We start from the raw sequence: 23,376 nt of genomic DNA on the forward strand, positions 1-23,376 counted from the left end.
CAAATTGGACAGGTTGAATGGATCCACTGCCTTATTGTCAATGTTAATGACTTAATGTAAGAACACTTCGTTGGGTTTTAGAAAGTAGAAAAAAGGGGCAAGACGCGACTGCAAAAATTACCCGGTAAAGTTTGAAAATAGAATACAGAAGTAATTAAAAGCCGTTCGATTTTAACAACGACCAAGTATATACTTTCGAACAAGAAACCCCATAACCGAGTAAGATTTTGGCGCAGGAAGATTAACCCGCAATGAGTTGAACCGTGCAACAGAAGAGAAAAATATCCTAAAGATTCACTTTATAACCTCCTGGGGAACTGAGGAAATTTTCACAAATTGCTACTAAATGAATATCTATGTAAAGATTAAATGCAAGAATTATTCACTAATCTTTGTCTCTCCTTTTATCCTTTTCTCTCCCCTTCTTTTCCCCTTCCCCTTCACCTCTCACTCTAATAACAAAAAACAATCTGGGGGAAAACGAAAACAAAAACAGAGTCAGCAAATCATTTAAGACTTCTTCGATCTCTTCGAACTCCCTTCTCTTTTATTAGCCTCTGCAGGCTTCTTCTTGTCTTTCCTTTCTCTCTTCTTTAGAGCAGTCATGTGGGCCTTCAATATAGTTGCATAAGAAGCTTGAAAGCGTTGGTGATCCTTCTGTCCAACCTTAGCAATGAAAAATCCAGTTATATATTAATATATTAATATATAATATTACAAATGGAAACAATTTATACGGACATGAAAATACGGGGAAGCATATATAACCCGGAAGGTCTAGAAGAACTCAAATTTCTAAACGTAACACCACACACGCACACACACATATATATCCATTTGAAGGTCACCAGTTCACTGCTTTTAACTTTTCATGCCTAGATCTATAATACGTTGACAAGTCTTGAAGTGCTGATAGTGTATGAAAATAATACTTTACTAATGTTTTAGATAGCAACATGTCTTTTATTGATCCCAATAAACTCCATTAATCACATGCCAAATAATTTTTTCTCAATTTTGGCCTAAAGAATGTGGAGAATCAGCTGGGGCAGGCAGACAAATTCATTCCATAGAAAAACCTGGAATAGCAATCGCTAGAGCGTAACAAATTACTACAATTCGGCCTCGCCTTCAAATCAATCGATCTTTTATCTCAAATTACTATAATTTCATATTTTCCCCTGCCTAATAAGTCAATCTAAATTTTAAAAGAAAACAATAAGGCTTCCTTACATTTTGAAGTTTGAATTGTGGCCTTCCCCATAAAATAAAAATAATGCTGAGGACAAGATAAATCCAAACTAAATTGAATGACTTATACTTTATTTATACCAATGACCATCGTTTTCAGAATCTTACTATTCACGATTCAACAAGTTCTAGCTATATTAAATGACTTCATAAATACGTGAGTGAATCTATGTAATTTGTTATCACCAATTAGATTTCACAATACATATGCTTTACATGTAATAGCGAAAAATAGCATGTGAGCTTAAATTTAAAATGAAAAGGCATTTGAAAAAACAACGTTGTTGTTTTCAACGGCTTCTGCTTAAGTTGTTTTATCCATTTCTAGTTTATAATGCTTGTTGAACACTACATATCATCTATAAGATATATTTGGCGTAATTTTTCCTTCGTATCTAAATCTTACAATTCGATACAAATTTCTAGTACACGATTCAAAAAATAACTCATCAATCATAATTTGAATATCAATTGGGTAACCTTGACATAAACGACAGCAAAAAATCTAGCAGGAATTAGGATAACACGTTTGACTACTGAGCAAACTACAGTTTTCCACACTAGCAAGTTGTACTATAATGGATTAAACAAGTTCCACAATAGAGAAACCCCCTGCTCAAATATAACATTTCCAACCCTATTGTCCAATCTAAAGGTAAAAGAGAACGGATAATCTTCAAAAGAACTGATACAAGAAAGATTGCTAGGAGTATGATCTTGACATAAATCAGTATTTAAGTTAATACCCATTAAATAAAACCATATAAATCAGTCTAGAATAAGTTTCTTGAACCATTTTAGTACCAAATTGTGTTTAAAAATTCTTACTGAATATGGTTTGAATTCTAGAAATCATATAAAAACAGAAAAGAGGACAGAAATAAGGAAACTTGTAGGTTTAGATTTAGATACGTACCGAAGTAGATATTGTCTTTTTCCCATCAGTGGCACGTATAAGGCATCTATACTCAATTGTTTCCCCAGCAGTCTCCAGTTTATCCTTTTGCAGCTTAGATTTCAAACAAGCTGAAAGAGACGGAAACAAAATCAGCGGGCAGACACATTAAACACAGAAGTTTAACCCAAGCTAACCAAGAAGAGAACAATTAACACCAACATCGTTTAAGAGTAACCCAAACGGAGCCCTTCTCGGTGCTGCGTTCAAACATGCTGGTGAGCTCATTGAGAAACGGATCTAGCGGCAGAAGAACCTAGTCAAATCGAAAAACACCAATTACATGGAGTCAGAATAATTCGAAATCATTCGTTTATCTAGCAATTAGCATCACTACACATCCCCCAAACCACTGAAACAATAATACTCATAAATTATAGATCACGACAACACTAAACATTTTAAAATTAAAATACAGATACTGACAGAATTTGCGTAACAGAATGTGAATTTTGGAGTTAATAGTGCGAATGATTAAAGGGTAGATTATTCCCTAAAACGATCTAATTTTAATATAAAATGCGAGGAAGAGAAAAACGGAGTAAAAAGAAATGGAATGAGGAAGAAGATGTAGGGGGATAGGATCGAGAAACATGGTTACCATACCATGGTTCAGACAGAGAGGAAGACGAAGTCGTCGTGGTCGTTTAGGTTGAAGGGAATGAAAACGAGAACGAAAAGAAAAAGGCACAAGAAGAAATGCAGGCGAAGCCGATTCAACTTCTGAACTGATATCAGGGCCCAAAGCCCAAATAATTCAATCCAAACTTAACTGTAGGATATTGCTTCCTGCACCCCACCAATTATGCAACCACACATTATTAGAAAAAAAAAAAAAACTTATTCTGAAATTTTTAAAATAAGAACTCACTTTTTAGGAATGGAAAACTAAATATTTTGAGAATTTGGAGAGTGCATAGAGAAATTGTTGTGGTGCAGGAAGAAAATATTTTTTGAAAAGAAAGACCCAACAAGTTCTGTTGTTATCAACAGCTCAATAACTACTGAGTACTTCTTTCTAAAAATGAAATAGATGGGTTAATTTTTGAACGTGGAAGTAAATTTGAAGAAAAAAAAAGGGATGTGGGTGAGATTATCAGAAACATTTCCAGCCACATATGAAGATGTTGCTGCAAACGCGATTCCTCTCCTCGGTTCAACACACCTTCCTCGTCTTCTCTCCCATTCTCACCAAACCTACCTTCAGAATCACTGTTAGATCGCAAAAATCTTCTTCTGAATCTTCAGATGATGATTCCGCTCCGAAGGGGTTCGGTTTATCGGACACTGCCACCACTGCAAACAGTAAAAAGAAACAGAAGCAGAAACAGAAGGGGCAGAGAGAAAGGGCCTCCGTAATACGCCGAACTCCGCTTGAAAAACCCGCTTTTGTTTCGGAGAAACAAGAGGGTGGTAAGGCCAAGGAAGAGGGCAAGAACGAAAGCGCTTTTCTTCTTGCAATGCTCGGTTTCGGCATCGTCATTTTCATTGAGGGCATTGGTCTTGCAGCATCTGGTACACCCTTCTTCAAATTAAATTCATCTATTATTCACTCTTTATTTCAAACCTTAAACAACTGTGAGTGTGTCAGTAGTAGATTCAAGGTATCAGATTTAATTCAGTGACTATTGCTTGAAGGGCTTAACTTTTCAAACACTTCTGATTAATCGGTTGTGTCACTTAGCAGATATTTATAATGACAATGGCTTTATCTGTGTTAGAATATTGTGCATCTTCTCGTTGAGCTGTTTATTAGTCTCGTTCAAATCCTTTCAAAAACAATGATCATGGAAGTCAAAATTCAGAGCTTGCCATGACCAAAGTGCCATGCTCAAGTGTTGGATATGTAATTCAAATGCAGTATGGAAAACCTCTTTCTGTGAAGTTTTTATGTGATACCATACATTTACGGAAAACTGTCATTTTTCTGTAGTTGGAAATTTGTGTCTGGTTAAGTCTAAAATATGGTGACTGAGTTTTCAATCTCTACTTGCAGGCTTTCTACCACAGGAGTGGGACCAGTTTTTGGTTAAGTATCTGTATCCATCGTTTACCCCTACAGTGTTCTTGTTTGTGGCCGGAACAGTTGCATATGGAGTGTTTAAGTATTTGCAGAATGAAAAAATCACAGAGCAGAAATAATGTGACATGTATAATGTAAAAAGTCCAATGCTGTGTAAAATTACAAGTGACAGCCACCGCAATCATACTCTGGCTTCAGTTTCATTCTATTCCCTTTTGCTGCTGAGATGAAAGATGACGAGAAGGCTGTGTGAACTCCATTAAAACTCTTTTAAGAAGCATTTGTATTGGATCCCTGGTACCAGCATGAACATTGAATCATAGGGCCAAGTAACAGTTTTGAAATGGCTTCGTTCCTTGTAATTAAACGTCCTTTTAGCTATAAAACGTACTTTTGCTCTAGTTTTTGAACTTTTCTGAGGTAGGTTTCTCGCCAAACACTACTACATCGTGCTTTAAATCATTTACCCCTGGTTGTTGGAATTGTGTTGAAATTGTTGGATTATGTTATACAATGTTTGCTACAGTAAAAGATACTTTCGCATCACCCTAATAAAATTGGGCCTTTGTGGAACTGCGTGTGCTAAAATAAAAGAGAAAGCAGAGGTTTGATGTTATGCTTGTGAACTGAGTCTTCCTCTTCCTCTTTGCATCATACAATAACACAGTAAAATCTGTTTTACCGAATGCCTGATAAACAAGAAAAGGAAGAATGTTTTTAGCTTATCAGGAACACATACCAGTATTCCTCTCGTATTTATCACACCCAAGTTATGATGCTTCCACACTTCTCATAAATGATGAATTACGTGTTCGATATGAATCGGATACCAACACTTATACGATACTTGTAAGACATATTATGTCCAATTTGAAAGATTTTTTTTATCTTTGACATGATTTTGATGATTAAAATAAGGAACAAATTTTATACTATCACTACTTTTTACATATTGGATATTAGATTGATATATTAGATTCATTTTTGTGTTAGTTGATAACGTGTTAGTTGACAATTTCAAACTTAACATGTATATACACGCCGTGTCCTGTGTTTTATATTTTTACAATTTAACCGTATCTTTATATCCATATCCGTGTCATGTTCATATCTGTTTTCGTATCCGGACAACATAGCACCCAAGTCAGAAGAGATAAATGTTGATCCATCTTTTTCATTTTGACAACCAGACAAGCCACTAGTTTACGAGATTCTTGGAAGTGTGAGAGGGCAAATGCAATTCAACTTCAACAATTAAAGAAAAATTGTCTGTAATTTGATGTATCCGACGTAGATGTTGAACAAAGTATGAGAAGGACAAACGACATGTTGGTACAACATTAGCCCCCTTTGCAAGCAAGCTAGCCCTTTCATCCAGGAAGATCCCTGTGGTCCTCTCCTCTCTCATCGTCACCTATTTATCGGTTTCTATATGGATCATCTTCTTTCTATCTATATCTTTTCTCATCACATCAATTTTATGTTTCAGTATCCACAACGGGAATTCATTACCATACCCGGTTATAAATATAAATATTACAATTTTAAGTCTGATTCTGATATCATGCTAAAATTTGATTTTAAATTTAATTCAATTCATACCAAAACTGTTTTGTAGGACGAGGTTCGCACTCCACTTATATATTATGAAATTGTATTATCCCTAATTGATATGAAACTTCAAACAAATTAGTCGAAATATGTCGATTCTCTGTGCATATATTGTTGGAAGTTCTATATCGATTAGAAATAAAGCAATTTCATAATATATAAATAAAGTACAAACATCATCTTACAAGTCGATTTTGTAAGGTTTAGTTAGACTTAAAAATTCATTTTTAATATAATATCTGAAATGACAACTAAGTAAATGTATGGATTTGTAAATGTTGTAGTCTATAATCTGGAACCACTGCACGTTTTACCATTTTCTTGTTCGCTTGTAATTTTATCCTTTTTCCTGGAAGATTTATTGTGGAATTTTCCTCATTATTTTTTTAAGAATATTGCTATGATGATGTTAAGATATTAAAGCAATTTTTGCAATAAAAATACAGCTGCTTAAGATTCCTTGATGAAAAAGAAATGTAAAGAATATAATGTCAGAATGTGAAGTTAGTGCATGACTCTATTCTATAAAGTAACTCACTATATTATTAAATTAGTTAAGTAATTCATACAGCAAAAGTATTACATCGAATATACCATAACTACTTTTCTGTCCATTTTCAAAAGTACGGTGTTTTCCTAAGAAATTATGATTCTCGTTTTATAAAAAATAGATAAAAAATAAAAGAACAATTAAACCTAATAATAGCAAAATTAATGTATATGATATACTCTTTACAGCTTGAATGAAAAATGATAACTTATGATTTAAAAGTCATCTGCTGCACTTTTCATAATTTAGTTATATACCTACACCTATTCTATGTATATAATCAAAAGACCTAATTAATGATTATCATTCTACATTTAATTTTTTAAGCACTTTAAAATAATTGAAGTTTATAAATTTTAAACTTATTTACTTAGCCTTGATTTAGTACCTTAAAAGCAAAGTGTAATAGTTAATTTTGTGGTGTAGTTAGAATATTATATCGTTAAAAGACAAAGACTAACTTTACTTGAATTCAGATAAGAAGTTTACCTCTTTCAATAGATTAAAGGCGTAAAGTATCAAACAATGTAAACTGACATAATAATTACTTTGACACTATCCGTGTTGAAAATTCAATGGTATATTTTTTACTAATCATGTCAACTTCGGTCGTGAACATGCTTGAAATAAATCTTTTAATCTAAAAATTTAAAACTTTAAAACAGTTTATTATAATATATGTTTGTTTTGCACAATTATTTTGTAACAGAGATTAGATGGACCAAGTCATGTTCAAAGAATAAGATTTCTAGTAGAATAATTATTAAAAGAGATATGATTACAAATGACATCAATTATTCTACGATAAAAATTAAATGAGTCGGATCATAATCAAATCGTGATGTTTAGATCGAATGTGATGTGTAGTTGAAAAAAGGACCACTGAATCTTAGGTTAAGGTGGTTCTAGCAGCTGGAGTGGCAAAACAAAACAAAAGGCATTAAATTGTGCGTTGCGTGTATGCATCCATCCATCAAATTGAAAGAAAGAGGTGTGGTGTGAAGTTTCAGGTGAAGCAGTTCCTCCTCAACTCACGCCAAAATATTCGCAGTAAAGTAACTCTTTCTCCATGTCTCTAACTTTGGGTGGGTCATACATACTAATTACTACAACACACACTTTCACTGGTCCCACATTCTTTTAACCCCCCCAACCCTAATATCTACCCTTTCATAATCAATCAATGTATAAAAACCTACCCTTCCTGCCCTTCCATCCAATCAACTTAAGTTTCTTCTCCATACCCCTTTCTCACAAATCAATCGGTGTATAAAAAATTACATCTTTTGATCGTGTTTTTGAGATATTATCTATTTTTACGTTGGAAATATCATATCGATTAGAGATAAGGTCAATTCATAATATATAAGTAGGTGTAATCTTTATCTTATAAGTCAATTTTGTAAGATTGAGTTAGACTTAAACTCCACTTCTAATATGATATCGAAGCCATATTAAAATCTATTCTAACGAATTTTCTTAGACATTATTTTCCTTGTCCCACACACGAGCTTATGTCGGGTTGAACTCCACTTCCAACATTTGGAGCATAGAATTCTATCAATATTTTGTTCTTGAAAAATACTTTGATGGACAGTAAAAATGTGGCAAAGTTAGTTTAGTTAGATTTTGAACCATTTTGGTGGAGTATGTATATACAATATTAATTATAGTGGTCAAGATTTCAAGGATAATTTTTGAACATGGTACTCCATGTTGGATTTGGAACATATGGTGATTGATTGTATTTATGGTGTAATTAAGTTGTAGTAGCTAGTGAGGTGTTGTCCCCATCAATGAAAATAAATGTGGCCCATAACAACATTAGCTTAGAGTGATGGGGTGAATCAGAGACAGAGTTGTGTTCTGTTCTGTTCTGTGTTGGCTGGGACAACACTGGATTTAATTACTTTTACCAACTCAAACAACTTCAAAAACTAAACTTTTCTCTCGGTTTCAACTCCTGCTTTTAATTTTTCATTATTTCTGTCCTTTTTTTTTCACTTTTCTTGTCTCAGACTACCCTTTAAAAAAGCTATTTTCGAAGTAATTTTAAAAATATTATCAGTTTTTTTTTCTTTATATAATTCTAAAGCATTCCTTTTATATATAATGCAGACCAACACATTGGTTGGTTATTGATATATAGTGCATTAATTAAAAGAATCGGCAAATAAGTTAAGGTTTATTGAAAGTTATAATAAACGTGATATTAATAAAAAATTGTTTTCATTACTTCAAAAAATAACAATTTTTTTTTCTTATTACTTCGAGCGAGAACTTGATGCACGTATATAAATTATGATACTTAAAGCAAGATAATGTTATTTTACCAAACAAATTATTACGATCGATTATTTCGTTAAACGTGTGCATTACCTTAAACAACAGCAAAATAATTTCTACAGTGTCAAGAAATTAGTGGATTACATACATTGAAAACGATTACCATTGATAGAGATATGAGTAAACGCACTGACAAGTACACTTGACACTCAAATTATGGTTTAATTAATATACTATTGTGCGTGTTATCGACCAAATTGAAAATAAAAGTAACGAAAACAGCACAATTTATTTATTCTATTTTATCTTTTTAAGGATAAAATTTGTATTAATGTTGGAAGTCTCGTAACGACTAGAGATAAGGCCAATTTATAATATATAAGTGAGTACAATCCTTATCTTACAAAACCGGTTTTGTGGGATTGAATTAGGCTTTAAGTCTACTTCTAACATGGTATCAGAGCAAGTTAGAACTTATTCTAGCGAATTTTCTTGAACATTTTGTTTTACTCGCTATCTCGGACCACCCACTAATTTTTTGTCAAACACGAGATGGATATACCTCAATTTGAAGGTTAGTAAAATTGTAATATTTTGTATTTTTTTTTTTACTGATATTCGTATAAAATTCCTTCGGTGATGAAATTTGTCCTATGAAAGTGTTTTATTGACACTTCCTTTCATAGAGATTAGATTAAAAGAATTGTTTCCATATAATGTTTTTCGACAGAAATACTTTTTTCAAAGTATAATTCCACTAAGTAACAAAATATAAGATTTTGACATGTGCATGTTACATAATATATGTTATACGATAATTATGAAAAACATTATAATTAAGAATGATTAAATTCAACTTTTTTTTTTACTCGCAGAAAAAAGTGGAGAATGTTGAATAAATGTGATTGCATAGGCGTGCAATAATGAATAATTGTAATAATGATGAGAAGCAAGTCACAGGAGTGAGTGAAAGCATGGAGTAAAGTATGTAGACAATGGTGTTTATTATTATAATAAATATAATATGTATGAAAAAACTTTAAAGGTCAAATAAAAGACAAAAAAAGAAAATAAAAATCAGGCGCCGCTAATACCACTTTTCAATTTCAACAGATTTACATCATTGTCGATTACAATATTTCAACAACATTAAGATTTAATTGAAGAAAATGAAGAGTGAGGCATCTAAAGATGCCAAAGAAATATTTAACACAGCTTCGTAGGATATGGTAAAAAATTGATCTCGATTTATACGTATAAAAGAAAAAACTTTCAAGAATAGTCAGAATCTTAAATGAATAATACTATGTAAAAAATAGTTCCTTTTTAATATGGATGATGGTGTGGAATTGGGCATTGAAGAATGTGGCATTTATCTGTTTAATTTATTATGAGTGAGTTTTTTGAGTTAGTCGAAAGGTGTATTTGACTCTATGTTTGTGCAAGTTCTCATGGTTTAGGGTGTTTTTTCCCAGGATTTTGGGCTGCGATTATGTTGGTTTCGGTTTATTTTAAGGAAAATGTTTTTTTAACACAAATTTTGACAAATTTATTTAATAATATGTGATAATATTTTTAAGTAATTTTTTATTTTTTTATTTTTTGATATTTCAAAACTATTCATAAAATAATATTTCATAAGAGAAAATATCAAAATTTAGTTATAAAATATAACTGTCCTTCTACTTGTTATTTTATAAAATATGGGTTAAATATGTTTTTGGTTCCTCAAGTTTGAGTGAAACTTGGAATTAGTCTCTTTTCAAAAATTTTGACCAATTTAGTCATTTATCTTTAAAAATGTGTGAATTTAATTTTTTTAACTAAATTTTGTTAGGTTTATCTGACATTTTAAATCGTATTTGAATTGTTTATACTGTTTGATATATTTTCGCTTGAATGTTAACTTGAATGTTATCATAAAGTACGCTTAAAATGTCAAATAAACTTAACAAAATTTGATGAAAATGACTAAATTCACATATTTCTAAAAAATGAAGGACTAAATTAGTATAAAGTTTCAAAAATAAACTAATTTCAAAATTTACCGAAACTTGAATGAGAAAAACATATTTAACCCTTATTCTATTAACATTACTTTAATAGTAATTAAATTATTAATCCCTAACTTATTGTGTTTTCCAAATTTAATAAGCAAGGGTTTTGGGGAACATCATAGACGAGTTTATTTGATTTGTGGGGCAGATGTTTTATGAGTGGGAGTTGTTTCCTATGTTCGTATTTTGTATCTACCAAATTTGTGTCTGTCCTTTTGCCTATACTTAGCTGCTATCTTATAAATAAACCATTTTTCTTAAAAGAAATGTTAAAATGCATCAAAATTCACAAAATGTACAACCTAAGTTAATAGAAGAAAAAAAGAAGTTGCACAGTCCTATTTATGACAACCCATATCTCATAAACCCTCAAAAGATGTAGAACATAAATTGCAGTATCTAAAGGTCTGAAGTTCACAACTGCATTGAGATGTGATCTTCTTTTGGCTCAAACCCGACCACCAAAAAAGCTCAGATACCCATCAAAACTGGTGCAGCATTAGATTTTTTTTTCAATACTTTGTGTAAGAAAATTAATCAAACACTTATGAGTGATTTTGGTGTAAACGTTGTTTGACTTAAGAAACATATTGTTCAACCTACTCTATCAATGGCTACAAATTTTTCCTTCTCTTCTTAATTCTATAACTGTTGTTTCTTTGTCTGAGATTGCAGTCAAATGGTGAAGTGAAATCCAGCTTGGCTTCCGGAAATTGCGTTATTTGAGGACCAATGGTCTCCTAATTTTTCAGACTTTTGGGTCAACCTTCGTATTTAATGCACTCATCACCTGCTACTCAATCAACTCAAGCTTTCCTTCCATTTCTATCTATTATTTTATTATTCGCATAAATTCTCAAGTTTTAAAAATATATTAAAACTTAATTAATTTGTTAAGAATATAAATATGAGTCTAAGTTTTATATTAGTTAATGTTAGTTAAAAATAAAAAAAGTAGAGCATTATATAAAGATAAAAACCTATAAACTCATTATCTTAAGATAAGTTTGAGAGTGGTGTCAATGATTTATGTGGTTGGACTCAAGTCTCATTGATATTGTATCTCTCCAATGAAACTCCCTCTATAGACCTAATTATAAGATGAAGTAAATTTTAAGTCTAATTATATTTTATAAAATTAGTTTATAAGATGAGGATTGTATTTACTTATATATTAATAATTGACTTAATTTCTAATAGATGTGAGAGTTCCAATACAATTCTTAAGTGTCGAGTTATATATATATCAAACTTATTCTCTTTTATATTATATTAAGAAATAAATTCTAAATCTAATTCAACTTAACAAAATTGACTTGTTAGAAGAAATTTGTACCGATTTATATATTAAGAATTGATTTTAACTCCAATAACAAAATACCTAAAGAGCAAATTACAAATTACATTGTACATCTCATATGTGTGGAATGAAGTCTGTTTTTTTTAAAATTCTCGACTAAAAATAAAATAATTTTATATATAAATAAATACAAATCTAATTTTATAAATTAGTTTTTTTTAGATTAAATTATATTTAAATTTCACTTTTTAATATGTTAACGATAACTATGGATGAACCATGAAGCTTGTTTCGAAATACAATTACAAAATGTAATTTGAGATTTGGAGGTGTAAAAAAGAGGGTGTTTTTGGTTTTATGGTTGGGTTTGTAAGGAGCAAGGGGGTGGTTTTTTGTGTGTAGTACAGAACAAAACGTGTCCCACTTTTACGAAAAAGAGATCCCTAAAAGCATTTTGAAGATTGAATTTGAAAAAATTATAAGCCTCGCCTCACAAATCCCCATAAAGTTATCTTCAAATTTTTAAGAAAGAGGGTCTTGTCTTGGGGGCCCTCCCACGCCTCATCATTTCTTGGCTTTTGTGTTTTCTTATCATCTATATCCTTCACATACCAAAATATCATCAAACTAAAAATACCCATTCATCGATTTTGCAGACACAAATTTATGTACCAGACATCCTCCATAAATAACATACATTAGGTCAAACATTTCAAATATCTTTCATCAAAACGTAACGTCACTAATAAAATGCTTCCCAAAACAAACAATTTTTTAATAAATTACTAAAAAAATTCAATAATAACACCTAAGTTCTATGTTACACATTACACTACTTAACTTAAAATAGAAACACTCACAATATACCAAGTCTATAAACACAAACATTCAAAATTGCATTATATGTAAAATATCACATACACAAATACTATCTAATTATATTGTTTACTCAATAAGACTCATAACTATATTTGAATTTTTTTTATGTTAATATTATTTGAAGTATATATTCAGCTATGTTGCGTATAAGTGTAGGCAATGGGTAGAAAATGTGGACACATACGTTAAGTACAAATTCAAATGTACTGTTAATTTTACCTGCAAGTTAGGTGTTTCATTATTGAGAAAGAATTTACATGTCTGATTCGATTGATCTTTGTAAGAATATGGAAATAAATTTATCATTTCACAAAGAATAGGATTATTAGATAAGCTTCCATAACATGTTTAATTAACATATCACATGGAACATTACTTGGAATCATTTTTTATTTTATTTTAAAATGCATTTTTATTCTTATCTTTCCACACACAAAAATTATAGTGTGAAATCTTTTCTCAGGACAGGCAGGAATAATTGTTGTTCACATAAGTTGTGTCAAAAAGAAATTTAAATGTAAATCAAAGTCTCACATGGGATAGAAAAGATAAAATTAAACACTATATGTATAAGAAGTGATGTCAAATGTCTTATACGTGTAACATCAATGTTATATGTATATAATCACAATCAATGACTGTAATCCTATAATTTATATGAGAAAAAAATCTAAACATGTGTCGATAATTCGGAATGACTAACCATATAACAAAAAAGTGTTACCATACACCTAAGAAAAAATATTCCATACGAAAAAAAGAATCCAGATTAAATACTGTCTTTTATTCTAAGATATCTCTGAAATAATTAACTTGTAAATATGCATCGAAATGAAATAATAAGTATTGCACCAAAGAATCTGAAACAGTGAAAATAGTAATAATATCAATAATTGATTCCTTCTTTTCCAAAACGATTAACCAGTGATGCTTAATTAAAGTAGTAAAGCATTGTTGATGACTCCAATGTATATCCTCCACGACAATCGTTTTAATTTTAAAGATTCCAAAGTGATTTTAATGATAATTTCCTCGAGACAAGACAGCATCGTTGTCACATTTAAGAGGTTACATTTTGAGTTACTTCAAACATTTTACCTAATGTCTTAAAAGTAGTATGGAGTGTAAAAGATGAGATTTTGAAGTATTTTTCATGTAAAAGGTTATAAATGTTAGGAGAGTGTATGAGAGTATTCTAATATATTAATACATATTTACCTTTATAAAAAATATGTTACGAATTTTCCACATTAACTTTTTATTACTAATGATTTTTAAATTCTCTTCTCGTTATTTATTCATATAAAATTTAATTATTCATAATATTTGAAGAGGTAAAACAAAAATTTAAGAATTAATTTAATGTAAAAAAGTTGAAAGGCAAAGAGAAAAAAAATTATAGAACTAAAAAAATAAAGACGAAATGACTTCCTTTTTTATTTGTTTGGAGAGTTAAAGAGAAAGAAATAGAAACCAAATGGCCACCTTTTTCTTTTCAAGATTTTGAAGAAATAGACTGCAAAGTAGGTTTTTATGAAGAGGTAACACGGAATAGAGAAGATGCATTACGTTACATGGAAAAAAAAAAGTATGTAGTTCAAAAGAATACGGTGGCTGTAAGAGATATCACGTGCCTTTTTAACATTTGAGAAAATGGACGTTGCTTCAAAAACCAAAAGAAGTTATGGATTTAAATTTTTTGAGTTAAGGCTAGCTTAAATTTTATAAAAGGTTAGCGACTCAATAGTAATGGCTCCGATACTATATTAAAAAAAGACTTTAAGTTTAATTCAATCTTATATTTATATATTATAAAATTATCTTATCTCTAGTTAATGTGAGATTTTGAATAGGCTCGAAATAATGGGTGAGTGTTAACATGGAGAAACAAGTCACGAGTTGGGACATGATGTTGTGACGAAGTCGAGTTTTATAATGGTTTGTTGAGGTGGATGTCTTGGTCCATAGACTCCTCTTCCATGCTACTACTTCACGAGGCTGTCCTAGTTTTGAATTGTTTGTGGTACCCGACAAACTCTTTCTAGTAGGTATTGTGATGTTTGGTTATTGGTGCATCCCAATATTGGATACATCAAAAGAGAAAAAGCGTTCACAAATCATCTTCCTCTCAACTTCTAAGTAAAGTATGACAAAGTGAACCTAAGTCCTTCTGTTACCAATCTTCTAACTTCATATAACATCACTGATAACTCAGGATTTTGTCCTTTATCCTCTTCCCACCAAATACACCACACCAGATCAAAATCCTTTCTCATCTTATCGTTTTCTATGGTAAAACATGAATTATTAGGAAGTAATTTTAAGTTCATGTTATATGTAGAATGGGACCCTACCCCTGATGAGGCGTAATAATTGCAATATTCGTATTTCAGTTATTTTGTTTTTTGTGTAACAAGGGTCCTCGTTAGGTTTTGAAGGACACGAGAATGGGAAAAAGAAGGGTTCAAGAGCAACATCAGCGAAAGTGTTTCAATTTTCGATTTCGATATTCATTCATAATTTCGCTCTTCTCTCCATGAATGAATCAAAAATCCACCTAATTCTCTTTAACTCCATTAATATTGTTAGCGACTACTCCTACTCTCTTCAATTCCTCTCCCAATCTTCACAACAAAAAAGGTTCATCATCATAATCCATATACTATGATATAACAATAATAAAATTACATTATTTGCATTAATGAACAAACTTAACTACCTTAACAAAATTAGCAGATTCCCACAGACCCACAAGACCAAAGCAAAGGGAGCAAAGAAAAACAGAGTAAAAAAAGGAAGAAAGAGGTGGTGCTGATTGTAGAGCACAGATCAGTGATCAAGCGCATTAGGTCCGGTACAGTAATTCAGAACGTGGCTCCACAGCCACTGAACCAGGAACCTCCGTCTGATCCCGTTCATGTTATAGGTGGCACCATCACGAGCGTCCAAAACCTGACCGGTGTAGGATCCACCGCCGCCGGTGCCGTAAATGCCCTCGCAGAGATCGGCGATCTCCACCGGGAAAGAGGGGTCCTGACCGGCGTACCAAGCATTGGCCAAGGGGTTGGATGCCAGCTCAGCCATCTCGTGCCCAATCACACTTATCATGCCATCCACGCCAACGTCGCCGTTTGGGGACTTGAACGGTTTCTGGTTAGGGATGTAGGCGGGCAGGGCAAAAGGGTAAGCACACTGCCCGGGGCAGAGCTTTGCGGAGTTACCCACCCACGCGTACGGAAGAGTATACCCAACCAACGACGGAAACGTGAAATAGTGGAACCCACACACCGAAGTGCAGAAATCCTGAACGTACACGTCATCCGCGGTCAGCAGGAGATATAACCCGCTCCTCGGGTTGATCGGCAATGGACGGGTTTTCGCGGTGATGGCGCTTTTTATCACAGACTGTATGGATAACCGGGTCAGCGATTTCCCGTGAGAGTAGAACCGGTCGTTCTTCTCTTCCCCGAGTCGAACAGTTTTCGAAATGTTGGCTCCGGTCTGGTCCGTGTAGAGCTGTACGGTCCGCCACCACCCCGCGACGGAGGGGTGCGGCGAGTTCGTGGCGGAGATTGAGTTTATGAACTCGCGGATTATCTTCTTCTGGCTCCGGTCCCACTTGCCGTACCAGATTGTGTGGACGGTGATGTTGGTGGTGAGAACCGGCCCCATGTGGTACCTGAGCTTCACGAACTCCGAGGACCCCTCGTATTTCTTGGAGTCTCCGAAGGCGTAGTCCGTGACGTTCATTTTACCGTTCTGGGGCCAGGGCCGCCAAGCCGCGACCGGACCTCCGGCAAGGAGGGAGAAAACAACGAGGGTAAGGGATAGAAACGCCGCGAACGGCGGCGATGCGGCGGAGAGACCCTGGCACATTTTGAGAGTATGAGGAGGTGGTAGAACAGAAGCTGGGGTTAGTGAGCCGAGAGAGCTCCCAAGTACGAAACGTGATGTTTCAGTGGGTGAAGCTTCTTTATATTATACATCGAAAAAGGCTTTTCGTGTTTCTTTTATTATATTATTATTATGAGTGAAAGGAAAAGAACAGTGTGAAAGTGATTAACTGGAACTGCGTATTTCATTTTATTTTATTAGCGAAATTACAAGTTTGGCAAAAATGTATTAATATAAAAGAAAATAAAAAAGGAAAAATTGTTGGTAATTTTGGTGACATTGATTTGCGGGTAATGGAGGACAGTTAGATTGTTAAAGTGAAGGGGGGGGTGTGGGGCCGAAGGGAGAGAGATTTACATTGATGATGATGATGGTGGTTGTCGTCATCTGATTTGAGATTTCCTCATCCTTTGCGCGGGAAAACGAAGGGTAGGGGTAAGTTGGGGATTATAAGATGGTAAGTTTAGTATGTTATGATTATTACATTTATCCATACCAAATACGGGTAGAATACTATATAGTGTAGAGTAGAGATATGGATAAAAGTTATAATGGTTTTTGAAAATAGAGAGAAGGGGGACCGCCATGAAAGGAAAGGAGAGTGGTCCGGTGGCAGCTGCTATTGGGTTGGATCATCCATGTCTCCTACTTCTTCGATAACTCTCTCTGTCCTTTTTCTACTTTTTTTTTCTTTCTCACTTTAATTTAACTTATTTAACCTCTTTTTTCCCTCCTATATCTTATTTTCAGGTATGAAATTTATGATTAAAGTGAAGATGAGAGTGTGGTTTGATTGGTTGGATGGGAGGGGAATGTCAGTACCCTTCACATCACTTTCTGCAACTTTGTTCATATTATGTGTTACAAAAACTGCATTGCTTCCAACATTAACTGAATTGGTGCAGTCTTTAAACACACCTTATAGCGCTGCTTTGTCTCTTCCTCTGTTTTTCAATGCCTGCACTCTTCACAATTTTCTGCATTTTGAATTTGGTTTCGGGAGAAGTGAAGTAGCTTTGAGCATATATGACCACCGAACTCAACTACAAATCAACTTCCACGCAAGCTTCAAACACTTTCCATTGGCTCTTCTCACCTAACATTGTGGATTTTCATTCAACTCCATACACTTATTACTGTCTCATACCTCTCCTCTTCATCTGTAACTTTCCGACTTTTTACCATTTTATTCCTGTTTAATTCAAAAAACCTAACTGCTCAATTTTTGCTAAACATTTTATAAAGTAATTATTTCTATAAGTGTTCTGAAATGAAATGAAATAAAATAAGGTAAGCATTTTTTGGGTGTGTTGAATGGAATTCCAAAGTGTTAAACATTGAACCATTGCAAAGAAAACTTAGGATTTATCGTTGGATGAAAACAAATAAGCAAGGTTGAATGAATGATATGTTAATAAAATAATTAAATACATGAGTATTACTTTTAATAAATTAAATGATGACATTAGTATTAGATTAGTTGGTTTAACTTTTCTATTAATAAACTTTTATAAAACTCAGGCCCGTGTGTTTCATGAGTATGTAACGATTTTTTTTTTCTTTCTCTCATCCTCTGGGCTCGAAACTTATGGGCCTGGCCTAAAACGAATGTCAAGTTGAGTTGTGCATGATTCTACCATACTTAGGGGTGCAAAAGGTTTGAACCTGTTTCTAGGGCCTCAAGTTTCCTTCACAAAATCTTATATATTGTTGGTATCTCACGAATATTCCTAATTCTATTTGAGTTTCTACTATTTTATTTCAAACTTTATACACATTTAATCGAAAAGATTAATACATGAAAGTTAATAATCAATCGAAAAAAATTTATTCCAAGAGAAAAAGAAAAGTAAATTGAGATAATTCACTTTATTATTCATATGTAGCGTTAAAAGCTAAATAATCAAGACATAATATCATATTCTAATCTTAATTACTTAGCCTGCAATTTGATATCTAAACTATGCCGGCTAAATGACTTCATATGATATGAGCTAGTGGGTAAACAGTTTTAACTTCAGGTGAATAGAAGGGAAATTGCAGGGCTACTTAATGGAAGAGATTTCAACATGAATGTTTTACCTGGTGGCACCTCGATGGTTGTATTTTTACAAAAACATTGTGATGCATCCAAGTATAGATGAAAATTGTTAGTAACTACCAGTTGAACTATTTTAAGAGTTAATCAAATAAGATGACAAGTAAAATCTCAAATTCTCACCTCTCAATAAAATAATTTGCCAACACTGAAATGCACATTGATAAAAGACCAAACAGTAATTATCGATAAACTGTCCGTACAATACTCAAAAGTTCTTCTACAAAATACAGCTTTAAACTCGGTATTCTGCTGTTTTCTTAAAAAAAGTCCCAGATAAGCAAGCCTGGTCAGATTTTCATAATTGGATTACATATATAAAACCAAACCACAACAGACAGTTACAGACACTCAATGATGGGTGCCATCTTCATTATCATCCATCTCTTCCGCATCCTCAAATCTTCGATCATTGATTTGAAGCTGTAATAAATTAAAAGGGATATAAGTAAGCAGTAACGACCACAAAGAAGAATAATTAATCAAACTTTAAAGAATGTGACTTCCCCGTTTAAAAGATCACTTAAGGGGATACATAGGTTCTACAGACCTTGCAAATATCCAAATATAATACTGTACACATATGAAATAAACTTCAACCAGTAAACATATTGTTTTTTGTATCGTACTACTTAAGGAATTAGATATCTTTTAAACATCTCAACTTGCAGAAGATAATATTCCAGTTTGTGACTCTTGCTACCGTAAAACTTGAAACTCAAAAATGTGACAAACAAATGCAATAAGCAGAAATGTGAACTCGTTCTATCATAACATGTTGAATTGAAAATAATATGACCATTGGGTCCAAATTCATACAAAATAGATTAAGTCCATGATTTTTCATTTACCAAAAAACTTTCAAGCAAATAAATAATTAATTGATATTTCATTGCCCTGTTTTATTTTATCGACAAATGAGTCATTTTAAAGATAAGTTAATGTTAATTATTATATAACATTCCAACAAATATTTAGATCAAGCGAAATTTAACTCCTGAATTGGCTACCTTGGTATTCTATTGAATTTACTAAGTGATGTGAGTACAGAAGCTTGACAAACAATGACAATTAAATCTGGTCTATATTCACAATTTACAATATGCTTCAAGTCATATGCATAATCCAATTCCTTATTCTCATTTTAAACGCCTCCCCTTTAGAAGGGCTATATCCATGTGTCGGAATAAGACTGCACAAACACAAGTAAATAGAGAAGAACACAACCTCAAGTATGGTACGGGCTAGGTCATGATTTCCATTTGACTGACCAATAGAGTTGACTGGATTGTGAGAGATATAATCTTCGTCCTCTGGAAGAAAAAAAAACAAGAAAATATTAAAGAACAACACAGAAAGCTTGTATGATGTAAAAGCAATAAAGAGTAAGGCACGCACACATACCTGCTTCTTCATCTACCATCTGATCAGCACTGAAAACCCAGTCATGTTCTTCTTCTTCTTCATCTGAAAGAACAGCACAACTCAGATACAAGAAAACGCAAGAGTGAAGAAAAAGGCAAAAAAAAAAAAACAGTACTTACCATCATTCGGTTCTGGATTAAGCTCTGCACACTGGCAGAATATTGCAAAGAGAGTGTCCACTGGAAAACAAAGAAGACACGCACACATAAACAACTATTAAAAACAAGCAAATGTGAAGAGTGGTGAAGACAAGAAAAAGATACATTGGGTAGGATCAGAGGGAATGAGCCTCATTTCTTTGACATTGGACAAATCTTGTTCGATAGGATTGGATTCCGAATCAGAGAGGTCATCATCAGCTTCTTCAGTATCAATCTAGAGGAACATGAGGAAGAATGAGAAAGATGAAAGGGGAGAAGTGTGAAAAAATGAAAAATAATAGAATTACAATATGTACCTGGGTATATAAACAAGGAAGAGGGTAAGCTTCAGGGTCTGTAGAAACAGCATGAAGAGATATAGATAAAAAATCAACAGCATACCCTTTAGTCTTGTCTACATCACTCACCCATATTACTTGCCTGTATTTAAACCAAATTGTAAAGAATACTGAAATACTGAATAGAGTATACGAAAATACAAGAGAGTTTGCGAATGAGAGCATACTTAGTAGTGATGTAGAGCGTGCCAGGGGATTCTCGAGGAAGGTTGCCGAGGACAATGTCTGTGCCAGGCTGTACCCGCATCAGCTCCTCGCCATTGTCGCGGTCAAGAACGGGCTCTCCACTGAAGCGTATCTCTCTCACTCCTAACACCATTTCTTTTATCTCCTCTGCTTCTCAATATAATATCTGATCAGAATCAACTCCAGTCAACGCATTCGGATGCAGAAATGTAAAACTTTAAAGAAATTAAAATGTTAGAACATAAATTCAAAGACTCGTGGGAAGCACCAGTTTCACTGTAGTGGTAGTCAAAATCGCGACAAGATTGTACGACTCTACGATCTTTTTCTCCAACTCCTCGCTTCACTTAACACTCGCGATCTTCGAAGGTCATGTTGGATCGCGTTCGAAACCGCAACTCGTGTGGAAACAGCGATTCTCGCGATGCAGCAGTCCCTCCCAGCGCCGAGGGAGAATAAGCAGACAGACCTCTCGGCGGAGCCTCTCGCGGCGGCGGCGGGGCCTCCGTTAGCGGCAACTCTCGCAGTATCAACGTAACTGGTGGCGACCTTGACGCGAGCGTCTCTACGGTCTCTTCGAGAGGGGTGGGGTGACAGCTCTAGGGTTTTTCTATGGTCGGAATTGTTTTTTTTAACCTAAAAGGTTTAACCCATTCAATTTAAGCCCAATTATTAAATCTGTTACCGCACCAAAATATAAATATATTATAAAATAAAAAGGCTTATGAAGAATCATCCATTGCACCCAAAAATAAATAAAAGAAAAAAGTGTTTCTATGAAAATATAAATTTGTCACGCCTAATTTTGAAATAGAAGCGGTAATTGCAAAGGCAAAAACGTTCAAAACTATTTGAACAGAAGCTAGAGGATTAGAGCAACTAAATCATACGAAAACAGTAAATAAAAGGAAATTCAAAATCGTAAATGTGAGAAGGAAATTCACCGCCTAAATTTAGATATAACCCAGAGCCCCGCCAAACGTGTTTCCACATGGAATTTTATTACTGGTTAAATATATTTATATTCTTTAATTTTGAGTAAATTTTAAAATTATTTATTTTTAAATTTTGGACTAATTTAATTTCATTTTTTAGAATATGTAGATTTAATCTTTTTAATCAAATTTTGTTAAATTTATTTGATGTTTCATACGTATTTCAGGGTTGTATTTAAGTTGTTTATACTATTTGATATATTTTTACTTTAATATTAAGTCAAATATTATTGTAAAACACATTTGAAATGTCAAATAAACTTAACAAAATTTAATTAAAATGACTGAATCCACGTATTTCAAAAGATGAAGTATTAAATTGATTTAAAATTTTGAAATTAACAAATTCTAAAATTTACTAAAAATTAAAGAACCAAAAACACATTTAACTCTTACTTTACGGATAGATAATTAAAAATATAATTGAAAATATATATAGTTTTGTAATAAATAACTGTTGTTTAAAAGTATTCTTTAAATTTTTAAATAAATAGTTGTTTCGTAATTTATTTTATTAAGTTAATAAACAATTTTTTTATTTACCTAGAGATAAACACCAAATAAAATTATAAAACGGTGCATCTCCTTATTTAACATAAAACATAAACTAAATTTAAACAAAACGTTAATATGAAATAATATGGTATTAATAGAATATTTATACAAAATATATAAAATTCTTATAATATACTAGCGTACACACAGATATGATCGCGTGTATGCATTTTTTAAATATGCATAATATTATATTAGTATATGATGATATAAAATAAAATTATTTATTAAAAATAAAGTAAAATATATCAGAAAATGTGAGAGAATAATTGTTGATAAATAGAATAAAAAAAATACAAAGATAGACCATTTTATAAAAAAATTTATAAAAATAATGGTTAATTTTCAAAAATTTAATAAAGAATTATATTTTAAAGAGTAAAATTATTATTTTGAAATGTAAAAATAAAAGAGGAAATCCTTTTCTTTATATATTGTTGTAGATGAAAAACCTAATAATTTCGTTAAAATTTTATAAAACTTAGTTTGTAAATCATATAAACTTATATCAATTACAGATACAAACTATTTTACATCATATAAATAATAATTAAGTGTATTAAAACATTATTATGTTATAAGATAAAAGTTAAAGTCTACTTCTTAAAAATATTTAATGAATTTAATAAATAACCTACTCACATTAATATCATTTATATTTATTACATGTAAGTATTAAATGAAAATTAAATATTAAGTAATTGCGTTATCACTTATATTAATTTTTAAAACCAATTAACATCACTTGAAAGCATAATAATTAAAAATAATGACTTCAAGAATATGTATTTAAATTTAAAGAATTCATATTA

At 32.3% G+C, this 23,376-nt stretch overlaps 4 protein-coding genes across 5 annotated transcripts; 1 reads left to right on the plus strand and 3 right to left on the minus strand.

Moving 5' to 3' along the window:
- Window positions 1–214: 214 nt before the first annotated feature.
- On the minus strand, window positions 215–2,940 carry LOC114168684 (signal recognition particle 14 kDa protein). Its single transcript, XM_028053588.1, has 4 exons — window positions 2,813–2,940; window positions 2,369–2,462; window positions 2,168–2,277; window positions 215–666 (listed from the first exon to the last, which is right to left on the minus strand). The coding sequence occupies exons 1-4, from the start codon at window positions 2,813–2,815 to the stop codon at window positions 511–513; spliced, it is 363 nt and encodes a 120-aa protein (XP_027909389.1). The 5' UTR covers window positions 2,816–2,940; the 3' UTR covers window positions 215–510.
- Window positions 2,941–3,235: 295 nt separating this feature from the next.
- On the plus strand, window positions 3,236–4,711 carry LOC114168721 (protein LOW PSII ACCUMULATION 2, chloroplastic). The gene is made up of 2 exons (XM_028053632.1): window positions 3,236–3,721; window positions 4,203–4,711. The coding sequence occupies exons 1-2, from the start codon at window positions 3,325–3,327 to the stop codon at window positions 4,346–4,348; spliced, it is 543 nt and encodes a 180-aa protein (XP_027909433.1). The 5' UTR covers window positions 3,236–3,324; the 3' UTR covers window positions 4,349–4,711.
- A 10,842-nt stretch (window positions 4,712–15,553) lies between these two features.
- On the minus strand, window positions 15,554–16,877 carry LOC114170646 (protein EXORDIUM-like 3). The gene has a single exon (XM_028056169.1). It carries the CDS (start codon window positions 16,786–16,788, stop codon window positions 15,742–15,744), a length of 1,047 nt encoding a protein of 348 aa, XP_027911970.1. The 5' UTR covers window positions 16,789–16,877; the 3' UTR covers window positions 15,554–15,741.
- Window positions 16,878–19,042: 2,165 nt separating this feature from the next.
- On the minus strand, window positions 19,043–21,659 carry LOC114168498 (chloride conductance regulatory protein ICln). Of its 2 annotated transcripts, none has more exons than XM_028053339.1 (8): window positions 21,283–21,659; window positions 20,996–21,161; window positions 20,787–20,910; window positions 20,593–20,704; window positions 20,449–20,508; window positions 20,309–20,371; window positions 20,132–20,217; window positions 19,043–19,327 (listed from the first exon to the last, which is right to left on the minus strand). In XM_028053339.1, the coding sequence occupies exons 2-8, from the start codon at window positions 21,145–21,147 to the stop codon at window positions 19,256–19,258; spliced, it is 669 nt and encodes a 222-aa protein (XP_027909140.1). In that variant the 5' UTR covers window positions 21,148–21,161; window positions 21,283–21,659; the 3' UTR covers window positions 19,043–19,255. The 2 variants fall into 2 exon arrangements, with proteins under 2 accessions (XP_027909140.1, XP_027909139.1); XM_028053338.1 differs by having other exon boundaries at window positions 20,996–21,180.
- Between the last annotated feature and the right edge of the window lie 1,717 nt (window positions 21,660–23,376).

This window comes from Vigna unguiculata, chromosome 11 (assembly GCF_004118075.2).
Source record: "Vigna unguiculata cultivar IT97K-499-35 chromosome 11, ASM411807v1, whole genome shotgun sequence".
NCBI lineage: Eukaryota > Viridiplantae > Streptophyta > Magnoliopsida > Fabales > Fabaceae > Vigna > Vigna unguiculata.

What these genes read in the sequence shown, in the direction of transcription:
- LOC114168684 (XM_028053588.1), bottom strand. An exon ending in TTGGGTTACTCTTAAACGAT is followed by an intron (nt 2,278 to 2,368) that starts GTTGGTGTTAAT and finishes CGTCTCTTTCAG; the next exon opens with CTTGTTTGAAATCTAAGCTG. An exon ending in AAAAGACAATATCTACTTCG is followed by an intron (nt 667 to 2,167) that starts GTACGTATCTAA and finishes TTCATTGCTAAG; the next exon opens with GTTGGACAGAAGGATCACCA.
- LOC114168721 (XM_028053632.1), top strand. Translation starts at nt 3,325, where the DNA reads ATGAAGATGTTGCTGCAAACGCGATTCCTCTCCTCGGTTCAACACACC. An exon ending in CATTGGTCTTGCAGCATCTG is followed by an intron (nt 3,722 to 4,202) that starts GTACACCCTTCT and finishes CTCTACTTGCAG; the next exon opens with GCTTTCTACCACAGGAGTGG.
- LOC114170646 (XM_028056169.1), bottom strand. Translation starts at nt 16,788, where the DNA reads ATGTGCCAGGGTCTCTCCGCCGCATCGCCGCCGTTCGCGGCGTTTCTA.
- LOC114168498 (XM_028053339.1), bottom strand. Translation starts at nt 21,147, where the DNA reads ATGGTGTTAGGAGTGAGAGAGATACGCTTCAGTGGAGAGCCCGTTCTT. An exon ending in TCCCTCTGATCCTACCCAAT is followed by an intron (nt 20,509 to 20,592) that starts GTATCTTTTTCT and finishes TTTGTTTTCCAG; the next exon opens with TGGACACTCTCTTTGCAATA. An exon ending in TAATCCAGAACCGAATGATG is followed by an intron (nt 20,372 to 20,448) that starts GTAAGTACTGTT and finishes CTGTTCTTTCAG; the next exon opens with ATGAAGAAGAAGAAGAACAT.